Here is a 26,707-nt window from a genome sequence, read left to right as displayed (position 1 = left end):
CACTTCCCCCGGGCAGGGTAGCTCCCACTGCTCCTTGGGTCAGCCTTTGGTTCAGGACAGGGAGAGGAGTCCTTCTGGAAGGTCAAAACCGGGGGGGGAGGGGTCGCTCAGGTTGGAGCAGAGCGAGGCGCTTCCTACCACTTGGGGTGGGGAACTCTAGACATTACTGCCAGTGAGCTCAAGTGTGGAAACATCTCTTCATTTAGAGTGGAGAGTCTGCTGGAAGGACAGGTAGACATCCCAGGCATTCTAAGGCTGGGTGCCCAGATTCTAACCAATTGCAGTAGTGGACCTATTACCTGGTTCGGGGATGTTAGTGATCAACCTACGGTCACAGTTGCTTCCTGCGTGTTTTGATGACATGGCGGTAAATAGTTCGAGTCTCATTTCATTCAATATATACATATCCAGTTTAAGGAGATGGTAATTCAGAACAAATGGAAAACTTGTCTTAATGAATTTGTGTTGTGCTAGAAGCAACAAGGCTATTAAATGAAGTGTTCCATTTCAGGCGGACTGCTTTAAAATACAGATGTGCACAAAGACATTATTGTTACATACTTTCAGAGTTTGGTTAACAGAAATGCTAGTATATTTATGAGTTTTAGCTTGTACTGTTCAAATGCGAAGTAAGAATTTGTATATTTGCATTTACTGCATCTTGTTTTAAGCAAGCCTTTGTCCTTTATATAACTTACCTTTGTGAGTGTTTCATGATAAATGAGGGTATTTAATAACTTTCCAGAGCAGTCACATATTTTTTTGAGTTCCTTGGTTTTGTTTTCATCTTATTTCTCCATTTCCTTTTGGTGAGCTTTATTGTTTTGCATGTTTTATTAGAAGAGAGCAAACTAACACTTTCCAATGACAGTTAAGCTCACAAGTCTGAGTATTTTTCACTTAATAACATTAATCTCCAAATGCATGTAGCCAAAAAACGTTTTGTTTCTCAGGGCATCAAGTTGTCAGCAGAGGTCAAACCATTTGTTCCAAAACACGCGGCGGTAACTGTGGCATGGTCAGAACCCTCAGAAGCATGTGTCTTTCCTAGGTATTTAACTACATGCTACCGATTTGTTCAGGAACCATCTTTGGATAAGTATGTATATTTTCTGAATCTTATTTCTTGGGGGATTTAACCTTCTGGTTTTGAACAGTGAGTAGTCTTACGAAGCGAGGTTCAGTACATTATTAGTCCAACTGTAGAAATGCTTCTGCATTATCTTCATGATTTAGTTTTTGACATTTATGTTCTCTGGGCATATACCGGGTACCTTGTCTTTTGCTCACAAGGGACTGTACTGTTTCAGAGCATTAATGTGGATTTGGTGGTCTGTAATGATTGGTCTGGTTTTTGTGTGTTTTGGAAGGAGCTGAATCCAGTCCTTGGATAAAAGTTGTGTTATGACCGGGCTGAGGTAGATGTAGTTGTACACGAGCAAAAAGATTCTTCAAGAAGGTTTCTCATCCTGTAAATATATGATATATGGGGCCTCTCCTGGATCTCCTCTCCACAACCTGTGCATCCTCAGAACGGCAGTTTTACTGAAAATGCTACAGGTTTCTGAAAGTTTTGGTGTTTTTCTACTAGAGCCCAAGAAAAGTATTCGTGGTAGACTTACAAAAGTATTTTTTAACCCAGAGCAAACTAGAAGAAAGCCTGTATAATAGGGTAGGAAGTAACTGAGTCTTGTAAGAATCTGATGATGTTACATAATTCTCTCATTGCTTCTCAGGACCCTAAGCATTGGATTAATTATACAATTACTGCAAAGTTGTTGGTGTTTCCTTAAAAATTCAGAACATTAGTGAACAAAATCATTGTAGGCCTTCTTTTTATCCTGCAGGGAATCTCAGTATTTTCAACCTATTTTCATTTGTACTAGAAATTTAATGTTGAGGTGAGTATGGCCTGTTCTATGCGTTAGAGAAAGGCCACAGCATTAGCATTAAATCAATTACTATGAAAAAAACCCCAATGCAGACAACAGTAGTCTCCTAATGAGTGTTTTGCCTTGTTGTGAGACACAGTTATATTTTTGAGTCTCATTTGGTATATTTCTACTTCGTGTCTAAACTGATTATAAGCATCGTTTTGACTACATTCTATCAGAATTGCAACGGGCAGTATGAAGTGTGTTATCTGAAGTCTTTTGTACTGATGGGAAACTTTCTCTGTCATTATCTACACAAAATTCTGAGGTTGGCAGCTTCGTCGTGAACAGCTTTAAAACCTGAGTGTAACTTTTTGAAGCTGAGAAATTTCTATTCTCCCTAATGAAATCTAGACTCTCTAAGTATATATTTTCTGGACAAAGTGTAGAAGGAAATTGAAAGGGAATTTTTGAGCATACATTTGAAGGAAAGAGGCGTGCCCCAGACATGTTGTGTATTCATAAATTGTGATGGTTACATGGAGGTCAGTTAATTATTATTATTTTGTAATTCTACATTGTATTTCATACATGTTTCACACTCCATAGAATGTTATACTCCTACTTTGTTACTGTCATTTTAAGACAGGTTTTAATGTTTGCTTTTTGCAGTCAAATATGTGATGCATGTCATGTCCTTACGCTATGCTTTTAGTTTGTTTCACAAGAAAAAGCTTACTGAAAATAAGCATGAAGAATCTTGGTAACCTTAAACAGGCATGAGAACTATAACTGCGAAGCAGACTAGTTTTGACACCTGGAAATGGATAACATCTGTGTTTTAAGATATTTGCTTAATTACATGTTCTCCCAAAACAAAATTAATTGTTTTTGAAGAAGTCTGTAGCAGTGAGTAAATACTTAACTGAAATAACATGGAATAGTTTTCTTTTGAAATAGAGCTTTCTTGTCAAACAAATTCTTTAGACAAGGAATATGTTTGTCTAGGCAACAAGTAGACTTGCCCCAGGATGACTTTCATTTCTTTCTCAATATCCATCACTTAGTGTTCTGGGAGATCCTGCCTTCCGTGAATACTCCAGCTGCTCTTACTCACCTGATGTTGCAAATGTGTATCCAGGAGCTGGCTCACAATATCAGTCTAACAACTCAACACACTATAATGGTTCAGGAATAGTCAGCGAATCTGCTGAGCAAACATGTCTGGTCAGACAAGAAAGTAAGAGCCTTTCAAAGGTGAGCAAATCTGTGTTTTTTTAAAAATTAATATTAAATTCTTACTTTAAATCAGTCTTTGTAAATGTTTGGTTCATACTTTTAAAGTGAATCATCATTCTTTCTTGTAGAGGTCATGAATGGTATTTAAAGAGGATAGTATTGTAGTGTGCCCAACTTCAGAATACTAAAAAGTTCATGTAATTCTACGCTTCAAATTAATACAGTTTTTCAAGCAGCATTTTTGGAACATGAGGGGAAATATTTTTTTTTCCTCAGAAAGCAGCATCTAAGGTGGGGGGTCAGGGGGCAAAGGCCATTCATTTGTGAGCTGTGCTTTCTTTCCTCACTCTTTGGGCATGGGGGGAAGGGAAAAGGGCTTTCTTTAAGCCCAGTGGCAGCTTCCATGAACCTTACTTAAGAGAGACCTGTGTAATCATCTGTTTGACTGGTAAGTGATAAGACCACTTCTGTTGTTGAAGGATTTCCAAGACTTGCTACAGGTTGAAGACAATCCACAAGAATGGAGGAAGTTGTGTTGCCGTGGAGAGGGAGGAAAGGTTCATGTTAGGAATGTACTCTTTTTCAGTCAAAAGTAAAACAGATGTTCAGTAAACACCTTCAGTCATTTGTGTGTGTGTCTGTTCGGAGATAAATTTCCTGAAACTTGCAGAATATTTTCAAAAAAAAAATAGACAAACCTTTCAAAATATAAAAGGGAAAAAACCCTAATGTATTATAAACTAATTTCCCTCCATGGTTAGACATTGTGCCTCTTAAATTTGTTGTGTTTAGTGTTGTTGTTTCCAGTAGTTGCATCTAATCTGTTCTGCAGTCAAATCCTTCTGGTGGACCTCACTATCTAGGCAGAGACTTGGTAATTTCACTGTGGTCAAGCTTCTGTAGAGGAGTTGTAAGACTAGGTCGTAAGCATGCATTACTAGACATAACATACAAAGTCTAGACACCTAAAATTACTCGTTTTCTTGCTGAGAGGAGGATTAAGCACTGAATCTGTCTGGGGAGAGGATGAGCTCAGCATTAGCACAGGTGATGTAATATGAAGAAACTTAGTTAAGCTTCTGGGGGGAGTTCTGTGATCTTTGTAGGGGCTTGGTCTGAGCTTTGTACTGTTTTACAGGTTTTTTGTCATTTTTCCCTGTCGTGTTTTTTTGTGAACTTCAGAAAAGTGATTCATCTTTGTAGCTTTGCATTAATTTGATTATGTCTCCTAACGCTTTAACAATTTACCTTTGGAGATCAAATAGTGCCTTGTCCTGCCACCTAAGTAAACAATTTTGCTTCCAAATGTACTTCGAGTTTAGTCCAACATCCTATAATCAGAGTTAAGCCATTCGTTTATGTTGGTATAGTATAGTTTGCATAGATGCAAACCTGGCGCTTATTCCTTGCTCACTGATCCCTAAGTCCAGCTCTGCCAAACCTTGTTTCGTGGAAGAATCATAAGATTTCCACAGCTGTGCAGTCAGGATGTGTGAATGTGTGTTCTTTACAGGGATCATGTAGGTGTGTCTTCTCTAACTTCTTTGCTCCAAGTTTTTTGGATGTTGTGACATTGTCTTACACAGTTTTGTACTTGATATGTGATTTAGTTAAAAGATTGCATGCTTTTAAGATTTTGGCTCTGCTCTAAAAGAAACTTTGTTTTAGAAAATCAGACTGGATGATAATACCAAACAATTTCAAATTATTGGAAATGCTCTGATGAATGAGATCTTAAAAGTACAGTTGTCTAGAAGCATATGTATATATCCATCTTATTTGAGCTATAATATATGCTAAAAATGGCACAGGTAACAAGGTAGATGAAATCAAATGGCACATCTCTAAATGGCTGTTCGTAGTTTTATTGGTTACTTGTGGTTATGGTATACTAACTATTTGTGTTGTATTAACTTGATGGTCAAACTCCAGATGCAGAGGTGGTTAACTGTAACTCATGGCAAACTTGCTGGCTTTACAAAATTTAAGTAAAACCAACTAAATATGTTGCAAATACTTGCAGCAGAGGAGATCAAAAGAAGGGGAGAAAAAACTGGACAAGAAAAGGCATGATGGAGGTGAATCTTCGGTCAGAATTGTGAACAGGACTTCATTCCAGACATCTACATGCAGCAGAGATTCTGTGAAGCCAGGTACAAACATGTTGTTTGGTTATAAGTACATGGAATAGATGTAGAATGGTTGTCTGTGCAATACGCTGTAGTTTGTGACTATGTTTCTAAGTATAGAATAGTTAAGGAAAAAGATATTTTTTCTGTGTGACTCTTTTGAGAGGGAATGGTGACCTGTCTTTTCCTGATTGAACAAATTCACATCGACTGATACAAAAAATTTCTAAAACAAGCATCTGAAATTTATAGTTGCTTGTTGAGTCAGTGTTGTGTATGCATGTTGATTATAATTGCTAGGTTTTTTTATTTAATATGAGCTGTGCATAGCAACAGTCCTCAGTGATGATTACTGTAGTTATGTAAACTAGTGTACCATAAAACGTACCTAGAAATAATCACAAGCAAATTTAATTTCTTAGACTTTACGTGCTTTATTTAGACAGGTTCAATAAAACTACAAACAAGAAGTCAACTGAAACTCCAAAACCAGAGTCTCGTCCTGTACCCACATTTGAAGCTAGCATTCTGGATTTCCACAAGTCACAGAGTTTGGGAAGCAGTGAGATACTGAATGTACGCCATAAAAGTACACCAGTAAGTTTGGTGGAAAGTAACACTGTCCTTAGTCAACCTCACATGTCTCTTCTGCTGAGCACTGAGGTTAGCCTGTGCTAACCCGTGTTGCAGAACTCATAGGAATAAAACTTGTCAAAAGTACAGGCATTTCTGAATGCAAGTATTTTGCATTCAGTATGGCAGTTTACGACCTATGTAAGTACCTTGCAAGCAAGGAGGTTCAGAGCTAGAGGTTTCAGGGCTCTTCTAGGCAGTGTTGTCAGTGCTTGCTGTCTCTTACCCTTTCTTACTGTTCTTTCCTTGTCTGTGCTGGCCATAGATAGAGGAAAGCCAGGATCCACTAGAACATAGATATGTACTGATGTGGTCTATATTGCCTATAGAGACCACATACGTTCCTGTACTTTCTTAGCAGCTTACTGTTTTCTTTTTCACCTGGAAATAATAGTAAGTAGTCACTTACTCAATAGTTTCAACACATTAAAAAAAAACCAAAGTGTGGTGTTGTACTTAATTGCTTTATGCTAAATGTGAAAATAAGAAACTGAATTCCAGAAGGAGAAAAAAATTGTTGAGCGTTATTCTTTATTTCCTCGGTTACCTGTTTGTTAGTAAATAAAACACTGAAGTATTCAGCAGTATGTCCTGTATATTGAATCAAAGTTTTCAGTAGTGATTAATGATTAATAATTCTGAAGGATCCAGACAGAATAATATTTCTGATGCTTCTGAGTGGAAGACTGTCTGTAATGAAAAAAGACCTTTCTGCTAACTCTTTGAGTTTCATTTTTCGTTACTTGTTTGAGTTTGATGATGGAATTTGTTTTTAGCATACATGAAACATCAAAATATTTTCTTGTCTATTGTTAGATCCTTGTTTTGATGCTTTTGTAAAATATAAGGCATAATCTTGCTTGTACACCAGTGAAGAGACACCTGCTCAAATTTTGTATTGCTGTAGGTCTGAAATAATCGTTCTGCTAAGACAAGCAATAAAAAGGCTAAAAGGGTCCCTATGCCTTTATCTGTAGATGGGTTGAGGATTTTTTGGTTTATGGTGGTTTTTTGTGTTTAGCTCTGTTTCGGTCAGTGATTCTAATCCTTTTATGATACCTGATCATCTGTTTTGCAGGAAGATACTTCTGCAATAAGCAAAGCTTCACCACAAGCTTCAGATGAAGCAAGAGCCAGTTTAATTCCCTCTTCATTTGATGATAGAGGTAAGTTCTCCAAAGAAAAATGATTTGCTTGCATTTTTAACTGCTTGTGTCTCATCAGTTTGGAAAACTAAAGTGTTCTGAGGAGCTGTTGATGTGTAAAGTAAAAAAAGGATTTAGGAGCAAGCTCATTATAAAAGAAAAAACCCTGAAAAAAATAATGCTGTATCACTTTCTTTCCGGTGAAATGACCACTTATCACTCATTCTGGCTCATATATGTCATCAGCTGGGATTGTAGAATTGAAGAATTATTGGACCATAACCGTAACACTGCCAAGTCCACAACTAAACCATGTCCTTAAGTGCCAAGCCTCCACACGTTTTAAATACCTCCAGGAATGGTGACTCAACTACTACTCTAGGCCGCCCTTTCTAGTGCTTGATAACCCTTTTGCTGAAGAAATTTTTCCTAATGTCCAGTCCAAAACTGCCTTGGTGGAACTTGAGGGCATTTCCCCTTGTCCTGTCTCTTGCTGCCTGGGAGAAGAGACTGACCCCCACCTGTCTAGACCCTTCTTTCAGGTGGTTGTGGAGAGTGATGAGGTCTCCCCTGAGCCTCCTTTTCTCCAGGCTAAACAATCCCAGCTTGCTCAGCTGCTCCTCACAGGGCTTGTGTTCCAGACCCTTCCCCAGCTCCATTGCCCTTCTCTGGACACACTCCAGCACCACAGTGTCTTTCCTGTAGTGAGGGGCCTAGAACTGGACACAGGATTCGAGGAGTGGCCTCACCATTGCCAAGTACAGAGGGACAATCTCTGCCCTGGCCCTGCTGACCCCACTGTTGCTGATACAGGCCAGGATACCATTGGCCTTCTTGGCCACCTGGGCGCACTCTGGCTCAGTTCAGCTGCTGTTCACCAGCATCCCCAGGTTCTTTTCCACTGGGCAGTTTTCCTGCTGCTCTTCCTTAAGTCTGTAACACTGCATGAGATTGTTGTGGCTGAAGGACAGAACCTATCATTTCACCTTGCTGAACCTCATGCAGTTGACTTCCGCCCATCAATCCAGCCTTGCCCGGATCCCTCTGCAGAGCCTTCCTACCCTCCAACATAAAACGCTCCTGCCCAGTGTGGTGTCACCTATGAATTTGCTAAGGGTGCACTTGCTCCTCTTGTCCTGGTCATTGATACACAGGACTGGCCCCAATACTGATCACAGGAGAAAGTAAAGAAAACTGGCTCCAATATTGAGTCCCATTTTGTCATGTCATTGATGCTCAAGGGAGCATATTCCTGTAGTTGCCTCTCATGTTATTTCAGGTGAGGAAAGGAACATGTATTGGTTATTGGAAGTCTATTGAGTCATATCCAGATGTTTTCCATGAATAAATGAGAGACGTATATTTGGTCAGTCTTTATATGCAGATTTGTTTTGAATAGTTGGCACTCTAGAGTTTAGTATGTACCTAAAACTTCTTTTGTGTCATATTTTATTTCTTTTAAGAGAACTGTAATGCCAAAGCACCTCCCTTTTTTTGTGTTTGTTTTGGGAGTTTGGGTGGGGAAGAGGGGCTTTGGGGTTTTTTTTGTTTACCTGTTGTCTGACTGCGGGAATGAAGACCTTTTTTTTTAATTGCCACAAGCTATCACGTGGCTAGTTTCATGTGAAAACAGTTCTGTTCATCAGGACTCTGTCTTGGAGGCATCATATACGTTAAGATTGAACTAAGTGCCTCTCACTGGATTTCTGTGCATACACAGATATGCACCAGTCTGAACAGTTTGGTCCTTATCTTCCCAGTAACTTCAGTAAGGATTCAGAAAGGACAGGAGAATCTGCCGAAATGCCTTGAAGGACCTTCTAAAGATAAAGTTATTCCAGAAATTTTGAAGTCATCTGGTAATGGTGTTTTTTTAGTTAAATACTATTATAAATTCTTGTCCCTGAGAAACAAGTAACAGTTTCTGGTGGGTTGACTGTGGCAGCAGTCAGACTCCCACCCAGCTGTTCTCTGGCTCTCCCTCCTCAGCAGGACAGGAGGAGGAAATAAGATAGAGAAGCTTGTGAACAGAAATAAGGACAGGGAGATTGCTTGCTTGTCAGGCAAAACAGACTCAACTTGGTGAAGATTAATTTATTGACAGTTAAAAATAGGGTCTGATGGCGAGAAGCAAAAACAGAACTAAACCCACTTTCCTCCCACCCTCTCTTCTTCCTAATATCTCCTTCATGCCCTGAGTGACACAGAGAAAGGCCACTCTGCCACTTCTTTCTCTGCAGGGTTGCAGGGGCACAGTTGCCTCCGCATGGTCTTCACAGGGGCTGCAGGAGAACCTCTGCTCTGGTGCCTGAGCACCTCCTCCCCCTCCTTCTTCACTGACCTTGGTGTCTGCTGGGCTGCTGCATTCAGGGTTTTTCTTACCATTGGCCTTCCAACTCCTGCACCTGTTCTTCATTCTGTCTAAACACAAGCACCACCAGCGTGGCTGATGGGCCCAGCTGGGGCTAGCAATGGGTCTGTGTTGGAGCTGGCTGGGGTTGGCCATGTCCATCTCCTCACAGCAGCTAATGCAGACTCCCCCTGCTACCGAAACTTTGCCATCTAAAACCATTACGCTATTTTATTGTTCAAGGGAAGTTTTTTCTTGTTCTTAAGAAAAATCTAGATTGTGTTCTATGTTTGCTTTGCGTTAGGAATATTTACAAAATTAATTATGTCTTTCTAAACACTGATATACCTCAATGGTACTAGGTGACGTTCTTGTACACTGAGGCACGTTGAGAAGTATTTCAGCTGGTACATGTGTCTGTAACACAGGGAAGGTTTTAGGAAATAAAAAGTACTGATGTGGCCTTGTGCATGAAAGCTGCATGACTGTTAGGAGAAATATTAAGGGAATTTTGTATATAAACATAGCAGAAGTTTCAGTATTTTGGAGAGGATCATGGGAGTATGGAGTTAGGGTGATACAGTACAGATCTCCAAATATTGTTTAATTGTGTTTATGTGTAGTGTGGGACAGTATACGGAGTAGTTACAATTCAGGAGGCTTGCTGGAGAAATGAAATGTGTGTTTTATTCCAGTCCTTCTTCAGAAAGAATATGGCTCTGCTTTACTTGCTAGGCCTTGATTAATTAATTACCAGTGCTTTTCCTTTTGAGTATTTGAGGCCTGTTTTTGAGACGTCTTTGTGTTTCCTTTTTTCCCAATGTCATTTCCCGAAGCACCTGCAGATGGCTCTGCTCAGCCACGTGTGTCTTGGGCCGTGGTACTTTCGCAGCCCCCAAAGAAAATTGTTTCATCACCAATATCTGAAGGTCTTTCCAGAGGCAAAGGGAAGCAGGAGAGTGAACCAAAGGTACTTCTCTGCTCTCACCTAATTTCTGTCACTGTGTTTGTGTCTCTTTGCTGGCATTTTTTCCCTGGGCTCTGTACAGTATCCACTTCTTTTAAGAGATAATGTAAAGTCAGCTTGTTCTTACTAGAATTTTTCTTGTAGTGGAAAAGAATCACAGGGTATCAAAAAGACAGTGCTACTCCAGGAATAAGAACTTTCAGCTCTGAGGCTGGATTTTTCTCAAATTCCTGACCCTCAGAATGAGACATGAAACATGGAAACTCTTGCCTTACTTGGCTGAATATTTCCTAATTAAATCCCAGTAGTCCCAATATATTCTGAAAAGAATGCAGTATGCTGCAACTGAAGAATTCTTGCTGTAGCTATGAATTTCTAAGAGATATTGAATTTTCCTTGTCCACTTAATGTCCCAGCCTGGTTTGATTAAGATACCCTTTAGTAGTGTAAGGCTAGTCACTTGCATATATTTTGGTAGGTGATACTGAAAAAGATTAGTTTTTAAAGGTCATGCCTCGTGGTCTTTTTCAGCAGTCAGAAACAAAAAATAATGCGAGTGAAACTGAGCCTGAAGAAGGGTCAGAAAAGAAGAAAAAAAAGAAGAAAAAGAAGAAAAAACCCAAGTCACCCACTGATGTAGAAGGACCTCAAAGTGAATCTAATACAATACAGGAGCCACCAAAGATTGAGGTAAACTGAAGAAGTTTTTGTTGCTGTTCTTTTAAGTGTTATGAGTATACTAGAAGACCAAATGCCAACACAGCTTTGTAGAAATTTAAGTTCAAATCCTATTTGTAGAGGATGTTGGTATATTTTTATTTCAATTGAGATGTTTTCAGAGGTTACTGGTAGGAAACTGTTGTACTTTTTAAATTACCACATATTTGTTGAGCACAATTTCCTAAATTAAAAATACTCTGTAGCAATTGTTGCTTGCGGAATATACTAGGTGCTACAGTGTGCCACAGTTTTAAAGATTGTGGCACCAGTATTACAATTCTAATTGTCTCACATATGGAAGCAATTTCTGTGTAACACAATTGACAATGCTTACGTTTCTAGCTTTTAATTTCCGTGTCTTTCCAAATTCATGTAGCTGTTACAGGCATATTAGTACTTTGATACTTCTGTGTATCGGTATTCCAAAGGCATGAGCCTCTCCCATGTTAGAAGATTGTTGTCTGGTCTGTGGTTTAACAGTGCTTCACTGAAGGCCCAATATTGTACAGCATATGCATGTGTTGATTTACATGTTTGATCTAGTGAACATAATATTCAGTCTCCAAAATGACAGCATAAAGAAGCAGAACTTGTGTCTACATGGTTTCATTGTGTGGTTCCTTGTCCAGGAATGGCACAAGAAATCGGTATTAACAGACCTCTTTGTTAGAGAATTATGGGTAAAATCAAAGATCTGCTGGTTTTTTTCTTCAGAAGAGTATCCCCATTTTTGCTATATGCTACCACATGGTGCCTGACCTATGAATGGACATTGTCTAGACTGCAAGAGAATGGCAGAAGCCATGGAAAATAAGCAGAATGGTAATGCAACTATTGAAGTCAAAATCGGAAAAAAATTGCCTAGAATCATGGAACAAGACACACACATTGCACTGAAATCCATGATGTGGATGCAGCAGCTCTTGTGGCAGTGGGGGAAAGCTTTGTGACCCTCTTGGTTTGCTGGGAATGCTTGTGTCCTCATCAGCTTGAAAAATGGGTGAGATGCTTGTATGATGCTCTTGAAATAATAAACATGAAGAGATGATACACGTGGAGCTTCTGGGCACCCAGGAGGCTTCAGAAGGTTCTGCTTATGTGCAGCAGCTCGACAGAGCCATGTATTGGATTGCTCACTAGTTTTATACAGGTCAGACATTTATAGGCACTGCTAATAAGTATAAGTGGATACATCTGGAGAAAGCCAAGCCTGTATTTTCATATGCATTGGTAGGTCCTGACCTAGATGTTTTTCTTCAGTTAAATATTGAGGCTGCTATTGATAATCAGGTGGGTGCTAGTAGTACTGGTCAGACATGCAAACGGTGCTGGGAATTACTAGGAAAATAAAAAGGAAAATGGATTATGACAGTACAGAATTTCAGGGCATATCTGATATAAATGTAGTGTGGATTTTATTTTCTTACATTCCCCCCATTCCTTAAAAAACACACATATTTGAACTAAAAAAGATAGACAAAAGGCCCCAAAAATAATCAAAGGTATGAAGCAATTTCTGTGGGAGGCAAGACTGAACAAAATTAGGACTCTAAGTATGCAAAAGAGATGGCTAAATGGGAATATGACAATGTTAAGAAAATAAGAAGGAAATTATTTGACCTTTCTCCTAATTTTTGATGTTCTTACAGATGATAACTTACGAGCAAATACAGGGAGGTGTAACATCACACTGAGTGCTACATTTTAATTATTTGGTTTTCTACTGGATGTTTCAAATGCCAGAAATCTCTTTGCATTTCAGAAGCAATCAGACAGACTTACTTGACTCTTCTGGTTGAAGATGTCACTAAGCTGAAGAGAGTGTATTTGTGAAATACTTTTTCACTTCCTTGCAGTTGCTTTTTTGGCTTATTTGCGAGCTTCTTTAAAATTATTTCATTGGTTAAAGTGTGTCAGTCCTTGTGCTACAGCTCCCTAGCTTGGGGTGTTTAAATGAAGCCTTTCAGGCTGGAAAAAGTCTTGGTGTGTTCAGTAGTACTGTATCACAGCTAAAAAGGCCTCTCAGGAAGTGGGAAGAGAAACAAAAACCTAGTTGGTGGATTGGGATCGTTATGATGGAGACAGTGGATATAGGGTGACCAGAATAGAGCAGACTTCAGCCTGTCTGCACTTGATTAATCCAGATTCTGCATATGTATCTTCTGCTAATAAAACTTACTTTTGTATGTAAGCCATAATAATTTGAGTAATTCCTGTGTTTATTTCTGTACTCTAGTACATACTGCCTGTTTTGTTCTTCACCACTCACGTAATTAAGGCAGAGTTGCACAGCTGGAGACTGTACTGGAAGAAGAGGGAAGTTGTTTGCAAGGCTTTTAAATTATTTGAAAAACACTCCTTTAGGAGTTGTTTACCTCTAATTATTTCTATCAGCTGACAGCCATAACCAGCTGCTGTTGGAAGCACCTCTGTTACAAGCTGTTTCAGCCCTGAATAAGCTGCTGCATAGAAGACTTAACCATTGTAATATTTGTCATAGCTGGTGGCACTACCCTTGGCTTCTGGATTTTTGTACAGTGAAACAAATTATGATGAATGTTTGATAAGCGGGGAGAAAATCGTTGGAGTGTAGGAAAAACAGTTTTGAAAATACGGATTGTTCTTATGAAATCATCTGGTTTATTTGTTTAGGATGTTGAGGAGTTTCCTCATCTGGCAGCTGCTTCTGAGAGGAGAAACAGAGTAGGACCTCAGAAACCGTCCTTTACTTCTGCAGTCAGAAAGCAGTCTGAAGTAAGTAATCCTGCGACACTGTGTGAGTCAAATGTCAGTTACGAATCCAAGTTGTTTGGGTTTTTTGGGGGTTTTTTTACATGACTGAAATAAATCCTAAGAATTAATTTAGAAATGCATTCAATATGCGAATGAATCCTAAGCATAAATCACAATGATTGGACATATGATTGTTTTGTCAAAGCAAGTAGCATAAATAATAATGGTAACATTCCAGATTTCAGTTGCTTTGAAATTCGTTTTGCTGCTAAAAATTTTGTTCCTTGATTTTATTTCCCTGTGAATTTTAGTGGTTTAAAAAAATCCCAAAACACAAGAAAACAAAATCATTGTTTGCTTTGTTTGAGGCAATAAATAGCTTTGACAAGGAAGAGCGAGTAGCAAAAGGCACAGCAATTGCTTAAAAAAGATTTATTATAACAAAAGGTGCTCTACAGACATGCAACTCAGATGAAAGCAACCCCTTACCTTTGTAGACGTAAGTGGGATATAACCCCTCAAAGCTTACATAAACTGTAGAGACGTGATTATTAGGCTATTCATATGCCTGTAACAAGTATTTGAAAATGAAGCTGCCTTGCTAGTTTTTTCTTCCAAATCTGAAAAAAAAACCCCCATGAATGTGATTAAATAGTACGGCAGCCAATAAATGGTCACTCTTCTAGAAGGCCACATAGGGTCTTCCCAGAGCCTTCTCTTTTCCAGGCTGAACAACCCCAAGTCTCCATATTTTATCATAAGAGAGGTGTTCCAGCCCTCTGACCATTTCTCTGGCCCTCTGGACCTGCTGTAGCATGTCCATATATTTCCAGGTAGGGACACACAAGAACAGAGTAGAGGTAGAGAATCACTCCTCTCAGTTGGTGGGCCACGCTTCTTTATACACAGCCCAGGACACGTTTGAGTCTCTGGGCTGTGAGTGCCCATGGCTGGGTCATGTCCAGCCTCTCACTTGCAGCACCCCAGGATCGTTCTCAGCAGAGCTGCTCTCCATCTGTTCATCCCCCAGCCTGTGCTGATACTGGGAGTTGCCCCGACCCAAGTGCATCACCTTGCACTTGGCCTTGCTGAACTTAATGCATCATTCTGAATGGCATCCCTTTCCTAAAGTGTACTTCTCGGCTTGGTGTCATTCACAGACTTGCTGAAGGTGCAACTCAGCTTGAATTTAATAGCATCTTCACCCTTTTCCGTGTGTCTGTTTTGAAATATTTTTTCTTCCTTCCTGTCACCTTTCATCTTTAAAATTCAAAGATCCATCTCTCCGAAGAACCTTGTGATAGTTGGTCTCCCTCTCTGGATGAAACTCCCAGGGTGGATGGACTGTCAGGGAAACAAGTTTCATCTTCTGCATCAGAAAGAAAGAAAACTCAGGTAAATGAATTCGTGTTTGAAGAGAAATTCACAACTCAGAATGACAAAGGCAGTGAGCCTATTTAAATGTAAAACTAAGTCCATTCTCATCTTGGATTCTGTATTTATACTTTGAGATAAGGGATATGGTCCTCTTGATTAGAAGCAATCAGTAGTAGTAATTGCGAGCCCCCAGGATATGATGCAGCGTTTAGGGAAAACCACAAACTTTTCATAAATATCTGTGGATTTCAGATACCAGGAATTTTTCTTTCACCTGTTTTACTTGGTCATGGCATAAATCCAGTCCAAACTGTTTGTCATAAGGAGCTGGGAACCTCCTAAAAGTGGTTCTAACAGAACAAGGAGGTAAGGAGATCCCTTTATCTTGGGGCAAGGAGGAGGAATACAGAGCAAGAGTGAGGTCAGGAGGTAGTTTCATGTTGGTAAGTAGGTTCTGGCACAGCTCTGATGCAAAGTGGGATTCTATTTGAAGACTGAGGAGGTCATGTTCTGTAACCCTGTTGTAAGAGAAATTACAATGAATTGATTCTCCCAGATAAGACTTCTGGAAGTGCAAAATCTGGCAGTCATTTCCTTAGCATGTTTTGCTGTGGTAGTTTGTCTGTTAATAGTCTTAGTCACACTATTCATTTATAGTCTATTCATATTCTGCCTCATTAAATATGGATCATGGCTTTTGCCTTCTCTTCAAAGCAGAGAGAAAGATGAGTGCTTATGAGGAGATGGTGCAAGATGATGACCTCTCTTTTTAGTGAGACATTGGAGATAACGATTTATGTGCCTTGCAGTCACATACCCTGGAAGAATCACCGTAGTTTTTTTATACTTCTAATAAAACTTTAAATTCTGATAAGCCTTTTATCTCATTCAAAGATAGATGGCAGTCTGACCAAAGTGGGACCCCGACATAAAAGCCTTCCTTTATTGAAGACTTTATATTTTTATGCTTTGTTGCAGTAGCTTTTTAAAAAGTTACCTGAACTGTTCCTGATATTGTTATATTTTTGACATTAAAGTTGATGTTTATTTGAAGATCATTGAGTGACTTTAAAGATCAGAAGTATTGTGGATAAAGATGTTAAAAGATGTATTACACCATAAAAAATAACAGTCTTTACGTTCTGAAGTGGAGGGCATTACTAATTGGTTCTGAACTGTTCAGGAAACATCCAGGAGCAGTGGTAAGAAGAGTCAAATTCCTGTGCAGTTGGATTTGGGTGGCATGCTTGCAGTCTTGGAGCAGAAGCAGCAAACAGAGAAGTCAAAACAGTCTCCTAAACCTGTGGTATTTTCAGGTATTGGTTACTATGAAATTTCTTTTCTTTCACCTTAAGCTATTTTTAAGTATTCAGACATTAAATGTAGTCGGATTTCTGAGCTGTGATGATCTCTATGCAGGCAAGAGCACAGTTCACCAGATACAGGAGAAAGTGAAGGTTCTTGAAAAATTTAAAAAGCATGGCAGTCTGAATTGTTTGATGGAAGACTTGTGGAAAGAAATATCTTAAGGACACTGATTTGTAAAAGAGTGCCTTGTATAAATATGAGGCGTGATTGAAATGTTGCTTTGACAGAAATACCAATGTTTTGGAGGTTTTTGCTCTGCCTTAAGTATGTGTGTTATTGTTCTGATCTGAAGAGGCAGGCAGGGGCTACACAGTAAAAAAGGCTTTCTTAATCTCTTCTGATGCTGGAAATCATAGAGCTGTGACTTGATTGAAAACGCTCCTTTTTAAGCACAGAGTTACATGAGAGTCAGGCAGCCTAAGCCAAGGGATGAGTTCTGACACACCTCTTAATTGTGAAATAATTGATGTTAACAAAATGCTAGGTTTTGTTAATGGAGAGCATCTTTCAGTCCTTTTGGATGTATAACCAGGATGCAGAAAAAAATAGCTTAGTGCCTTTCTCATTATAGGTCAAAGTTTAATCTTGATTATGCTAGTGTAGAATATTTTGCAGAAGGAACTGTGATATTTGCTAGCATTCAATGATGGTAAAATTTCTCTTATTTCAGCAAAGATTTTTTTTTAGAAATTATTTCAGACAGAGATCTAATCACAAGAGGTTTCATCTCACAATAATTAATGTGATAGCTGAGATTTTAAATATGAAGCTCAAGATTACCAAGCACTGATGAGATTTTTCCTTCACTAAGCTGAGAGAAACTGTAAGATGCTTTTTTAAAATACTTTTTTTTTCATTTGATTTCCCTTTTTTTCATTTGAGTCAATCAGACTTAATGCTGCAGAGGCACTAATAACCAGTTTTGTTTCTACAAAATTACACAGTGCACGTATTGATGAGTAGGTGATGGGCCACAAAGGTGTGGGTAAAAATACCTCTTTCTAATCCTAAGTTTCCTGTGCCTGAATCTGCTGCAGAAGAGAAATTGATGTGGCATGTTTGTATCCTGGAAGCATAAAGACAGATGTTACCTTAGCTTTGTAAGTTTTTGATGTTCAGTGTACCCATTAAATTGGTGTGTGTCAAAGTACAACTGTAGGTTGTGAAGTGGCATTGTGCTGGCCTCTGTTACCAGAAGATGACAGTGAACAAGAACAGAAAGGAGTGTGACCAGAGACAGTTGTTTTTATTCCACTTACTACTTCACGTGATAAATAATACTGGTAAAGTCATCAAGTTTAGGAGCATGAAAACTGTGAACTTGAAATAGTGATGTACACGTGAAGGAAATTTGTGTCTGCAGGGTGTATGCTTATTTATTGCTTCAAATCCAGCTTCAATTTTTGTAGCCACCTGTGCTGCATAATGTTCTTGGCAGTGTGTTGTCAGTTTGCCTTTGATACACAGAGCCAAAAAAGAAACATTAGGTGTAGCAGTTTTGTGACGTAAACTGTTTATAGTAAGAGTACTGCATGTGGTGTGGGAGGATCTGCATATAAATACTGTGGAAGCAGTAAATGAAGATGGCTTAAGACAAGCCTGCCGGAATATTTGAGTGTATTTAGGGGAGAGAGGTTGCCTGAGTCACAGAGGTGTCAAGCTGGTTCCACTGATACTTAGTCATCCTCTCTATTGACTTGCTAATGTGAACTGCTTTATATTGCAGGTAACTGAAGTTTGACAAAGTGCTCTACAGGATGCAGCAGTTCCTACTGATAGTGAGGGAGAGTAGTTTTTTGGTATGAGGTCATGGTGTGGAAGATCCAGGTTTAATCATTTGTCCACTCATTTAAAGCTTCTGTGCTCTAAACCCCCTGAAAAAAATGCAAGTAAAGTAGACATCTTCAGCGAGCTTTTCAGGTTAAGCAAAAGAGACCTAGCTGTAGCTTTGCATTACTCATTACCAATTTGCAAATGAATTTCATCCAGCTTCACTAAGGTGTAACAAAAGGTGGGCGTCAGTGCTCAAGTTTATTTACAGCAAGTAAATCTAAAATCTGTAATACTGCTACTCAGTATTTATCTTAACACAGTACAGAATATGTGGAGGAAGAAATGCCACCACCATGAAACACAGAAATTCCTGAAAGTTTACCAAGCCAGCATGGCATGGTGTTGAAGGTATCTTGGACTGCAGTGTTTGGTGAAATTCTGCTTTTGAGACACAAAAAATCTGCTTGTGATTCCAGGGGTATAATAGAAGTAGAGGACGCAGCAGTCTTTTGTGAGTCTTTTTAAAATAACAGTGTTTAATGACACAGGATTGCCTGTAAATATTCTTAATAGTAACACAACACAAATTTAATATATGTATACCAGTCTTAAACTTGAAATTGGATTCTAGTTTAGGTATTCACTAGGTATTTCATCGGTATATTTAGGTGTATCATAGTTGTCTGATGCAGACTTCTTCTTAAATCTCAGTTGGCGGTGCCATACCATTGCTTTCTAAAGACCCTGCTACAGCCACAAGAAGTCACCGTTTAAACCAAGGAAAGATGCCTCATAATCCCTTGGATTCCAGTGCTCCTTTGGTAAAGAAAGGGAAACAGAGAGAAGTACCTAAAGCAAAGAGACCAACACCTCTTAAAAAGGTCCTCGGGTATTTTTTACCTTAAATAGTAAAACCATAGGGTAATCTATTTTCTGTGAGTCTGTTAAGCCCCCTCATATGGAGATTTGCAACTCAGTGTCCACTGGTCTGAGTTAAATTTTAGCTTTGCTTGGTTTCAAAGACGGGATGGGTAGAAGAGGGTAGTCTTGTTAAATGGCATATACAAATTCCCAAAAAATATACTTTCTTCCTTGAATCAATTGATAGCTGAAAAAGTGCCACTACAAAAGTGTCCACACATCAGTGGTACAGGGGGACATGCAAAGAAACATTACTTGCCTTGGCAAAGATGACTTTATTTGCAGGAGTGGGGGGAATGGATCAAACAGAGGTAGTATTTAATGTTTCTGTGCTCTTCCAAGCCAGAACTCCAGCTGATTCTGCAGCAACAGGTGTTAGGTCCAACTGGTGATTTCTGTTGTATCTTCCCTCTTTGCCCATTCATGTTGCTTCCTGTCATGTCTTCTATACAGAGGATTTTTTTAACTGTAGTTTTGCCCTTGTAGTTTATCCCTAGTAAATATTTTCTCCACCCATGCCCTGGTAATCAAGGTAAAAGTCCTTTTCTATGTAAATTTAGGAATTATCTTTCCTTCTTTTTATGTGCAAATAGAAAAGGTTGTAAACTTCAGATGCTAGTGCTGAACCTCTTTATGAATGGTCTGTATGTACATATGTGGTAAGAGTAATGCTTTGTTATCTGTATGGCATCAAATTGATTTGATTTTGATCTGTATTTTTAGATTATTCTGAAAGAAAGAGAACAAAGAAAACAACAACACCTGTTAGAACAGAAAGCAGCGCCAAAAGATGAAGATAACATTTGTCAGACAGCTGGAAATGTTACTGAAGACGAAACACTTCTACAGGATAGTCGCGCAGGTATCTTTCGAGAGAAGCTGTAATATACAGTATGTAGCTGAAAATTTGAGCACATTTAGTACTTTAGAAAATAGGTACTAAATACTGCCAAATGAAAGCTGTGACCTCAGAATTTTCTGAGAATCATCTCAGGCTTATCTTGACTGTAAAGTGGGCCAAAGCTGCAAGTCAGTGCAGTTGAGTAATAGGGATTCTGATTACTGTTCCACACTTCTATGCCTGTTGGTTTTATGGTATGTTGTAATGACAGTTCCCACACACCTCTGGCAATTAATGAGGTTTGAGATGAGAAAAAAACCCTATGAGATAAAAAAAAAAGTTAGACCTGTTTCCCTACTACCGCAGACTGTTGCAATACGAAAATTGTGACTCTTCCATGCTTGACAGCTTAATCTTCTCACAATGGTTTTTGGTCTGTTTTTTCATTGAAATACCTTGATTTACATGATAGCTGTTCCAGTAACACACGTTGCTGAAGGGTTTCCAGAGAACACAGGGATCAAGGAATCTAAAGAAGGTTCTGTGACTTCAAAGCAGCTAACTAACTAGTATTGATTGTATTGATGTCTCATTTTGCACAATGCCACCAATACGGCATTTTTCGAACAAGGTAATTCAGTTGCATTCTCTGCAAAACTAACTGGAGTTTAGACTGAAGACTCTAAATTATTTTCTTTCAGTCTTTCTGTAAGCCGACACACAAAGGAGTTAGAAACTTTGTGTGTTTTGTGATTCTCACTTGAAAATGCATGTTTCGTGAAGGAAAAAGCAGTCAAACTCATTAGAGGGTAAGGGAGGAAAAGAAGCTGCTATTAAAATAATAGGTACTTTATTTTAAATAATGCGGTAACAGCTTAAATAAGGTGTGCTACTTTATTTCATAATAATATTTTTAGTTGTAGTTTGCTTTTCTACTGCCAAACCAAATGGCAAAGGTGGAAAGAAACCAGATGACATTTTCATGTTGGGGCTGGGCAAAGAAATAAAGGGGATATTTATCAATTATTATGTGCAGTTTCAATTAAACATTTAAGGTGATGTGTATACACATTTCTTTATAAAGAAGAAGTAGTCATTACTATATATGAAGAGGTCAGAGATCCACTCATGACAGCTTAAAGCAGTTTCTTGAGGAAAGCAGTGTTTTAATTTTTTAACTCAGTCTTACTTATTACAGGATGTAGAGCATTCAGCAAAGCCTAGATTATTTTCTTTAGGTTAGGTTTTTTAGTGTTTCAGTAGATCTGTCTTCAAGACTTAGTGAAATCAGTAGGAAATATTAAGTAAATACTCTTGTAACCTGAAGAAAATTTGGAAATAATTGTATCTCTAAGATCCAGGATAGATGTTGTGATCTCTTGTCATTATCTTACGTGAATTTGCCAGTTGGCATCCTTCTGTTAACAGTGCAGTTGATATATCTTCAGTTTTTCTCTTTGATACCCTTCCTCGCTGAAAAATTCTTTGTGTAAAATGTGGGGTGGGCTGAAATAATTTGTAACTCTGATCTTCCCAGAGAGTACTAGAAGGATGAAGTGCATCGTTTTATATCCTTTCCTTATGAACAACACAAAGCCATAGTCAGATAAATGAAATAGGATGACAGAAATGAACATAGGGAGGAGGAATCTGATCCTCTTTTCCATGTTTGTTACACACAGCCTTGAACTTACAGAAATAAGTGATAATTTTGTACTTTGGTTGCTGTACTTGGATTTATATACATCAAAATAAATGCCCTCAGAAAAATGCTTCAGTAGAAAAAGATACACACATACTTATCTATTGGGATAAAATATATATATATGTGTGTATATATGTATATATAAAAATAGGTTTATTGTATATATGTATTTTTAATATAGTTTGATTGAGGAGCCAGGTAACACAAGGGACAAAACTTCCTCCTCTTAAGGTCTCAGACACTGAAAAAACATCCCAAGTAAATTTTTATATAACAAGTGTGTTTGGATTGGAAACAGAAAAAAGTACAAAGACATAGAATAGAATTTAAAATGTATATTTAATGTTTTACTCATTTAAATGTTACGTATTTGTAATTTTAGTCAGTTTAACATTTGATTGCTCCTTTCTTCCAGTTACTGCAGCCAGGTCCTTAGTAAAGAAGTTGACAGTTGTGTGACAGATCTCTTAAAAGAACTGGTTCGTTTCCAAGATCGCTTGTATCAGAAAGACCCAGTAAAGGCCAAGATAAAACGCAGGCTTGTTATGGGTCTTAGAGAAGTTCTGAAACATCTGAAGCTGAAAAAACTGAAGTGTGTCATCATCTCTCCTAACTGTGAAAAGATTCAGTCAAAGGGTAAATAAGTTCTTAACAAAAAAAATACCAGTTCAATAAAAGAAATGGAAAAGGTTCAATATACTGACAGCAATATTATTGTTGGAGGAATTTATATGAGTATCCTCTGAAATCCAGCCATATAAAGTTGCCTCCTGTGTTCAGATTGTTTACTGCTGTGCAGCTAACTGTGAGCTGAGTCAAGACTATCTTGGGTCTTGGGGTGGGAGAAGTTACCTGAGATTAGGGTCTCTTCAGTCACTGATTTGCAGTGCTGCCCTACAAAAAATTGCACTGAGACAATCCAAAGGCTGCTGATGCCAGCTCTGCTATCACAAGGAGTCCCACTGTATCAGTCTCTTTTAGGACATGGAGTGACAATAAGTCACTAGTCATAGTTTCCTAAAAGTTGTCATTATTTGCATTAATTTATTGTCATTATTGTAATTATTGTCATTTAAATAATTCCTTAGCAGCTGGGTCTTTTTTGATACTAGATTAGACTGTACTATGTATATAGTAAAACATGGAATAGTAGTAGTCTAAAATTAATGCTAACTAAGAATTAAGAAAAAAAATGTCAGGGTCTCCTTTAAAAATGGATATTCAATGCTACTGTTGTGATCCCTGGTTTTTTTCCTATAAAATGTGGTTTCAGAAAGCACCCATAATTTTGGGATTTTGCCATGTTTTAACAGTATGGTTCTTTAGCTCCACTCAGCCTGATTGTATTGTCTGCTCCAGGTGGGCTGGACGAGACTCTACACAACATTATCGACTGTGCCTGTGAGCAGAATATCCCGTTTGTTTTTGCCCTTAATCGTAAGGCCCTGGGCCGCTGTGTGAACAAAGCAGTGCCTGTGAGTGTGGTGGGAATTTTCAGTTATGATGGGGCTCAGGTAAGCTGAAATAAGTCACTTCATGTTTTTGTTCAGCTTCATTTTTTACCTGGAAGAGGAGATAAAAATACTGAGATATTTGAAGGGTTTTTTGTTCATTTTGCTTTTGCAGACTTAGACTGTTCATCACAGGTCATACACATAGCTTATATGAAAAACGGATTTTAGAAAAAACCAGGCAGCACTGTTTTAAAAAAATTACTTTTGCCGTCTCTTCCTGACATCCTCTTCATCTTTATCTCCCTCAGGTTTTTTTTTCAAGAGAACAAGTGTTTTTATAAATGCTAATAAATGCTGTGTTCTTCATGTCTTCATGCATACTAAGCTGCTCAACTTTTATATATGAACCTACACATTCTGAATAAGGAATATTCATTAGATTTTCAAGGAGACATTAAAACTTGCTGTATGATTTAAACTCTAATATTTTATATTGCCGTAGGACCATTTTCATAGAATGGTACAGCTGACAACAGAGGCCAGGAAGGCCTACAAAGATATGATAGCAGCTTTAGAGGAAGAAGCTAAAGCAGGACTAGGAGAAACCCAACCCAGCATCTTACATGAATCTGAAAAAAGTGGCTTGTTAGAAACTTGTAAAACATCTTCCAGGGACTCAGATGAGGATGTTCCGAATTACAGTAAGTATTTACTGACTTGTTTTTTGTTCCATTTTCATACATAGTCCTCATTAATTCTGTGATTTTCAATGAAACAAATGATACCTGAACTAGTCATTAGTAAGGAAGGGGGAAATTCTTGGGGTTTTTTTTATAAATTGGAGGTCAGGTTTTGCTGAGAAAGTGTTAAAGAAAGTTCCTTTCTGAAATTCACCAGTGGTGAGCAGTACTCATTGCTTTGCTGAAGAGAGTTTAACAGAGCTCCTAATTACATTTCTGTTTGTTTAAAAAATCCTCTTAATTGTAGATGTCCATACTTCGTGACTGTGGTAGACTTGGCTTTTGTAATGAAGCCTCTTTGTGATCCATCTTCCTGTCCACAAGCACTCGCTCCTAGAAACATTTTCCTCCAGGTCTGTTATTAAGTCAACAGACAATACAATGTATTGCAGATACTGCTCAAAACTTCTTTGAAAATCTTGAAAACTTACAGGTTTTTTTAAAGCTGGAACCACCTTCAGAGTTAGCCTTGCTTGAGTAGGGTGTTGGACACAAGGACGTCAGTAGACCCCATCACTCCTAAGCTATTCTTTTGTGTGTCATCTGATGCTGCGTAATGTAAATGCCAATGTGCCTGTGCGTCAGCTTATCTCAGCACGCACTTTGAAGGGGAAGTAAACAATCAGGTTTGGCTTTTCATTTTAAGTTTTACCTCGAGTATTATATGGTAATATGTTGATTTTCGTTTTTTCTTTGTTTTCTTGTTTGTTTGTTTGTTTGTTTTCCAATATTCCCTAGTTAAAGTCTGGAAGAGAAAACTTGAGGAAGAATATAACCCATATGCACTGGAATTGGAAAAGAGTGCAACTGCTGACATGGCGATACTGAATTTGGAAGACCATCAGTAAATCCAGATCCAGCTCTATTGGGCTTTTTTTTTTTTTTCTGTAAGATCCCTAGGAAAAAGGTAGAAAAATAACATAATCTAAAGACATACCTGAAGTTAGCTAAGTAAACTGTCCAGAATCCCTTTAAGCAAAATATACACTGGAGCATGTGAGGCACTGGTTAATTTTTATGTTCTGTGTGTTTGATTACTATAGCAGATGACACTACCAAATTGTCATAGCCCCAAACCATTTGAATTGGCTTGAACTTTAATGCTTTTATGGACTAGCATTGATGTCTTGGGATAGAATATACCAAAAGAATCTGATAGAAAAATAATTTTCTTTGGGAAGAGATTCCTCGAGCCAGAAGGGGCTAAAGGAGAGTTGCCCTTAATTTGCAACTCCAGTAAAAAAAACTTCAGCTGTTGTTTGATTGTGGGTTTGTTCTTAGTTTTTTCTTATAAATAAGCCTGCTCAGAAGGGCAGGCTGCTATCAGTGTCACTTTATTCTAGTCAGCAAGAAATTAATTTGGGGCAGGTAGCTTGATTTAAACTAATTAAGGAAGGCCATGACGACAAAGTTCCTAGTTAGCTCTTCTGTGTTGTTATTTGGGGATCATACATCAGGTGTGAAGGAGATAGCACAGACTACAAGGGTCTGAAATTCCTGAACTGAATGTGCTCTGTTTAGACTTTTTATAAATTTCATGTTTCTTTTGCTACTGAGAGTAGTTTATCGTACATCCTGCTTTGAAGTTAGAGGATATTGCAGGACAGCAAATGTGCCAGCCTGCTATCTGTACCTTCTCCGTGCTGAGACTCCTCATTCCTTCAGTTTGGGGTTGTGTTGGTATGTACATCTAGGAGTTTTTGAGCAATCTCAGTTTGTATCTAAAGAGAAAAGATTTATATCTTACAAGAAATGAAGTTTGTATCCTAGAGGAAATAAAATGCTAAAAACAAAATGTGCTTATAGTAGTGGTGGAGCACCTTAGTGGGAATGGCCTGTATCAGTACTGGTTTTTGAGGACAAGCCTAAAGAAAGTAACTGGAGGGATGCACATGTAACTTGTTTCAGCTTTCCTAAAAGGTGATACAGGTGCCAGGTGCTGCTCAGCACCTCTGAGGTATGTCTGCAAGCGCTTCACCATACTGAACATTTGTAGTGCAATACTTTGGAAAATAGCTGCCTTGTGATGATAGAAGTGATTTTAAAAACTTTAAATAATTTTGAAATGCAAACACTTTTGTAGAATATGAATTGTATAAAATCTGTTACAATATATTGATTCTATAAAGAATGGTTGTGATTTAAGTAAACTTGTCTTGTGGGAATTTAGTGATACTTGAAATGTCAGTTTTGGGAAAGAACATTGAGAAGGGGAGCCGGCCTTATGCTGAAATGCACAGTTGGTCACTAGTTATGATGATGATCTTTTTGTATTAGTTCCTTCTAATCTTAAATGGAAATTGGGGGTGAAAGGTCCCAGTGACAAAACATGCTTTTGGCCAGCATACACCCTTGATCCAAAGGTAAGTTGTGATTTATTCATTTGGACCTGTGCCATTCAGATACACATATAAAATTCTGGAACTGCTAAACCCAGTCATTGCATGGAATGAGGACCATTTGGTGAAGAAGTTTGGGTTTTGACTCTGTTTTCTATTTTGTCTTACTGTAGAAGAGCATAAAACTTTGGAAACATAGGTTGTTCACAATCTTAGGGACTTATTTTCAGTTCGTCGTATAAAAAAAATTTAAGGTGTCACAGCTGGTGCACAGATTTTTTTTTTTCCCCCCCACAAGATTGAACTAAACAAAAAATTTGGCAACTTTTTACTACTTGCAGTAATTTCCTGCAGAGACAAAGCAAAGCTTAGCTATGTCATCCATAACCCATGTTCCCA

General features: G+C 38.3%; 1 protein-coding gene across 1 annotated transcript; it reads left to right on the top strand.

Annotated features, from left to right (window-relative positions):
• The first annotated feature begins 123 nt into the window (after positions 1-123).
• Positions 124-26,119, top strand: SECISBP2 (SECIS binding protein 2). The gene is made up of 18 exons (XM_017742730.1): positions 124-367; positions 954-1,099; positions 2,942-3,131; positions 5,137-5,266; positions 5,685-5,839; positions 6,954-7,041; positions 10,207-10,340; positions 10,869-11,027; positions 13,710-13,811; positions 15,066-15,185; positions 16,351-16,483; positions 19,020-19,189; positions 19,953-20,091; positions 20,543-20,639; positions 22,179-22,411; positions 23,135-23,289; positions 23,732-23,930; positions 24,708-26,119. Exons 1-18 carry the CDS (start codon positions 311-313, stop codon positions 24,815-24,817), a joined length of 2,517 nt encoding a protein of 838 aa, XP_017598219.1. The 5' UTR covers positions 124-310; the 3' UTR covers positions 24,818-26,119.
• Positions 26,120-26,707: the final 588 nt, after the last annotated feature.

The sequence above is a fragment of the Corvus brachyrhynchos genome, unplaced genomic scaffold (assembly GCF_000691975.1).
Source record: "Corvus brachyrhynchos isolate BGI_N302 unplaced genomic scaffold, ASM69197v1 scaffold408, whole genome shotgun sequence".
NCBI classification, from domain to species: domain Eukaryota; kingdom Metazoa; phylum Chordata; class Aves; order Passeriformes; family Corvidae; genus Corvus; species Corvus brachyrhynchos.
The sequence above is the reverse complement of the archived record's forward strand: the minus strand, read 5'-3'. Positions and strand labels throughout refer to the sequence as shown.

What these genes read in the sequence shown, in the direction of transcription:
- SECISBP2 (XM_017742730.1), top strand. Translation starts at nt 311, where the DNA reads ATGTTAGTGATCAACCTACGGTCACAGTTGCTTCCTGCGTGTTTTGAT. An exon ending in CAGAGATTCTGTGAAGCCAG is followed by an intron (nt 5,267 to 5,684) that starts GTACAAACATGT and finishes TGCTTTATTTAG; the next exon opens with ACAGGTTCAATAAAACTACA. An exon ending in CAGAAAGAAAGAAAACTCAG is followed by an intron (nt 15,186 to 16,350) that starts GTAAATGAATTC and finishes TGAACTGTTCAG; the next exon opens with GAAACATCCAGGAGCAGTGG.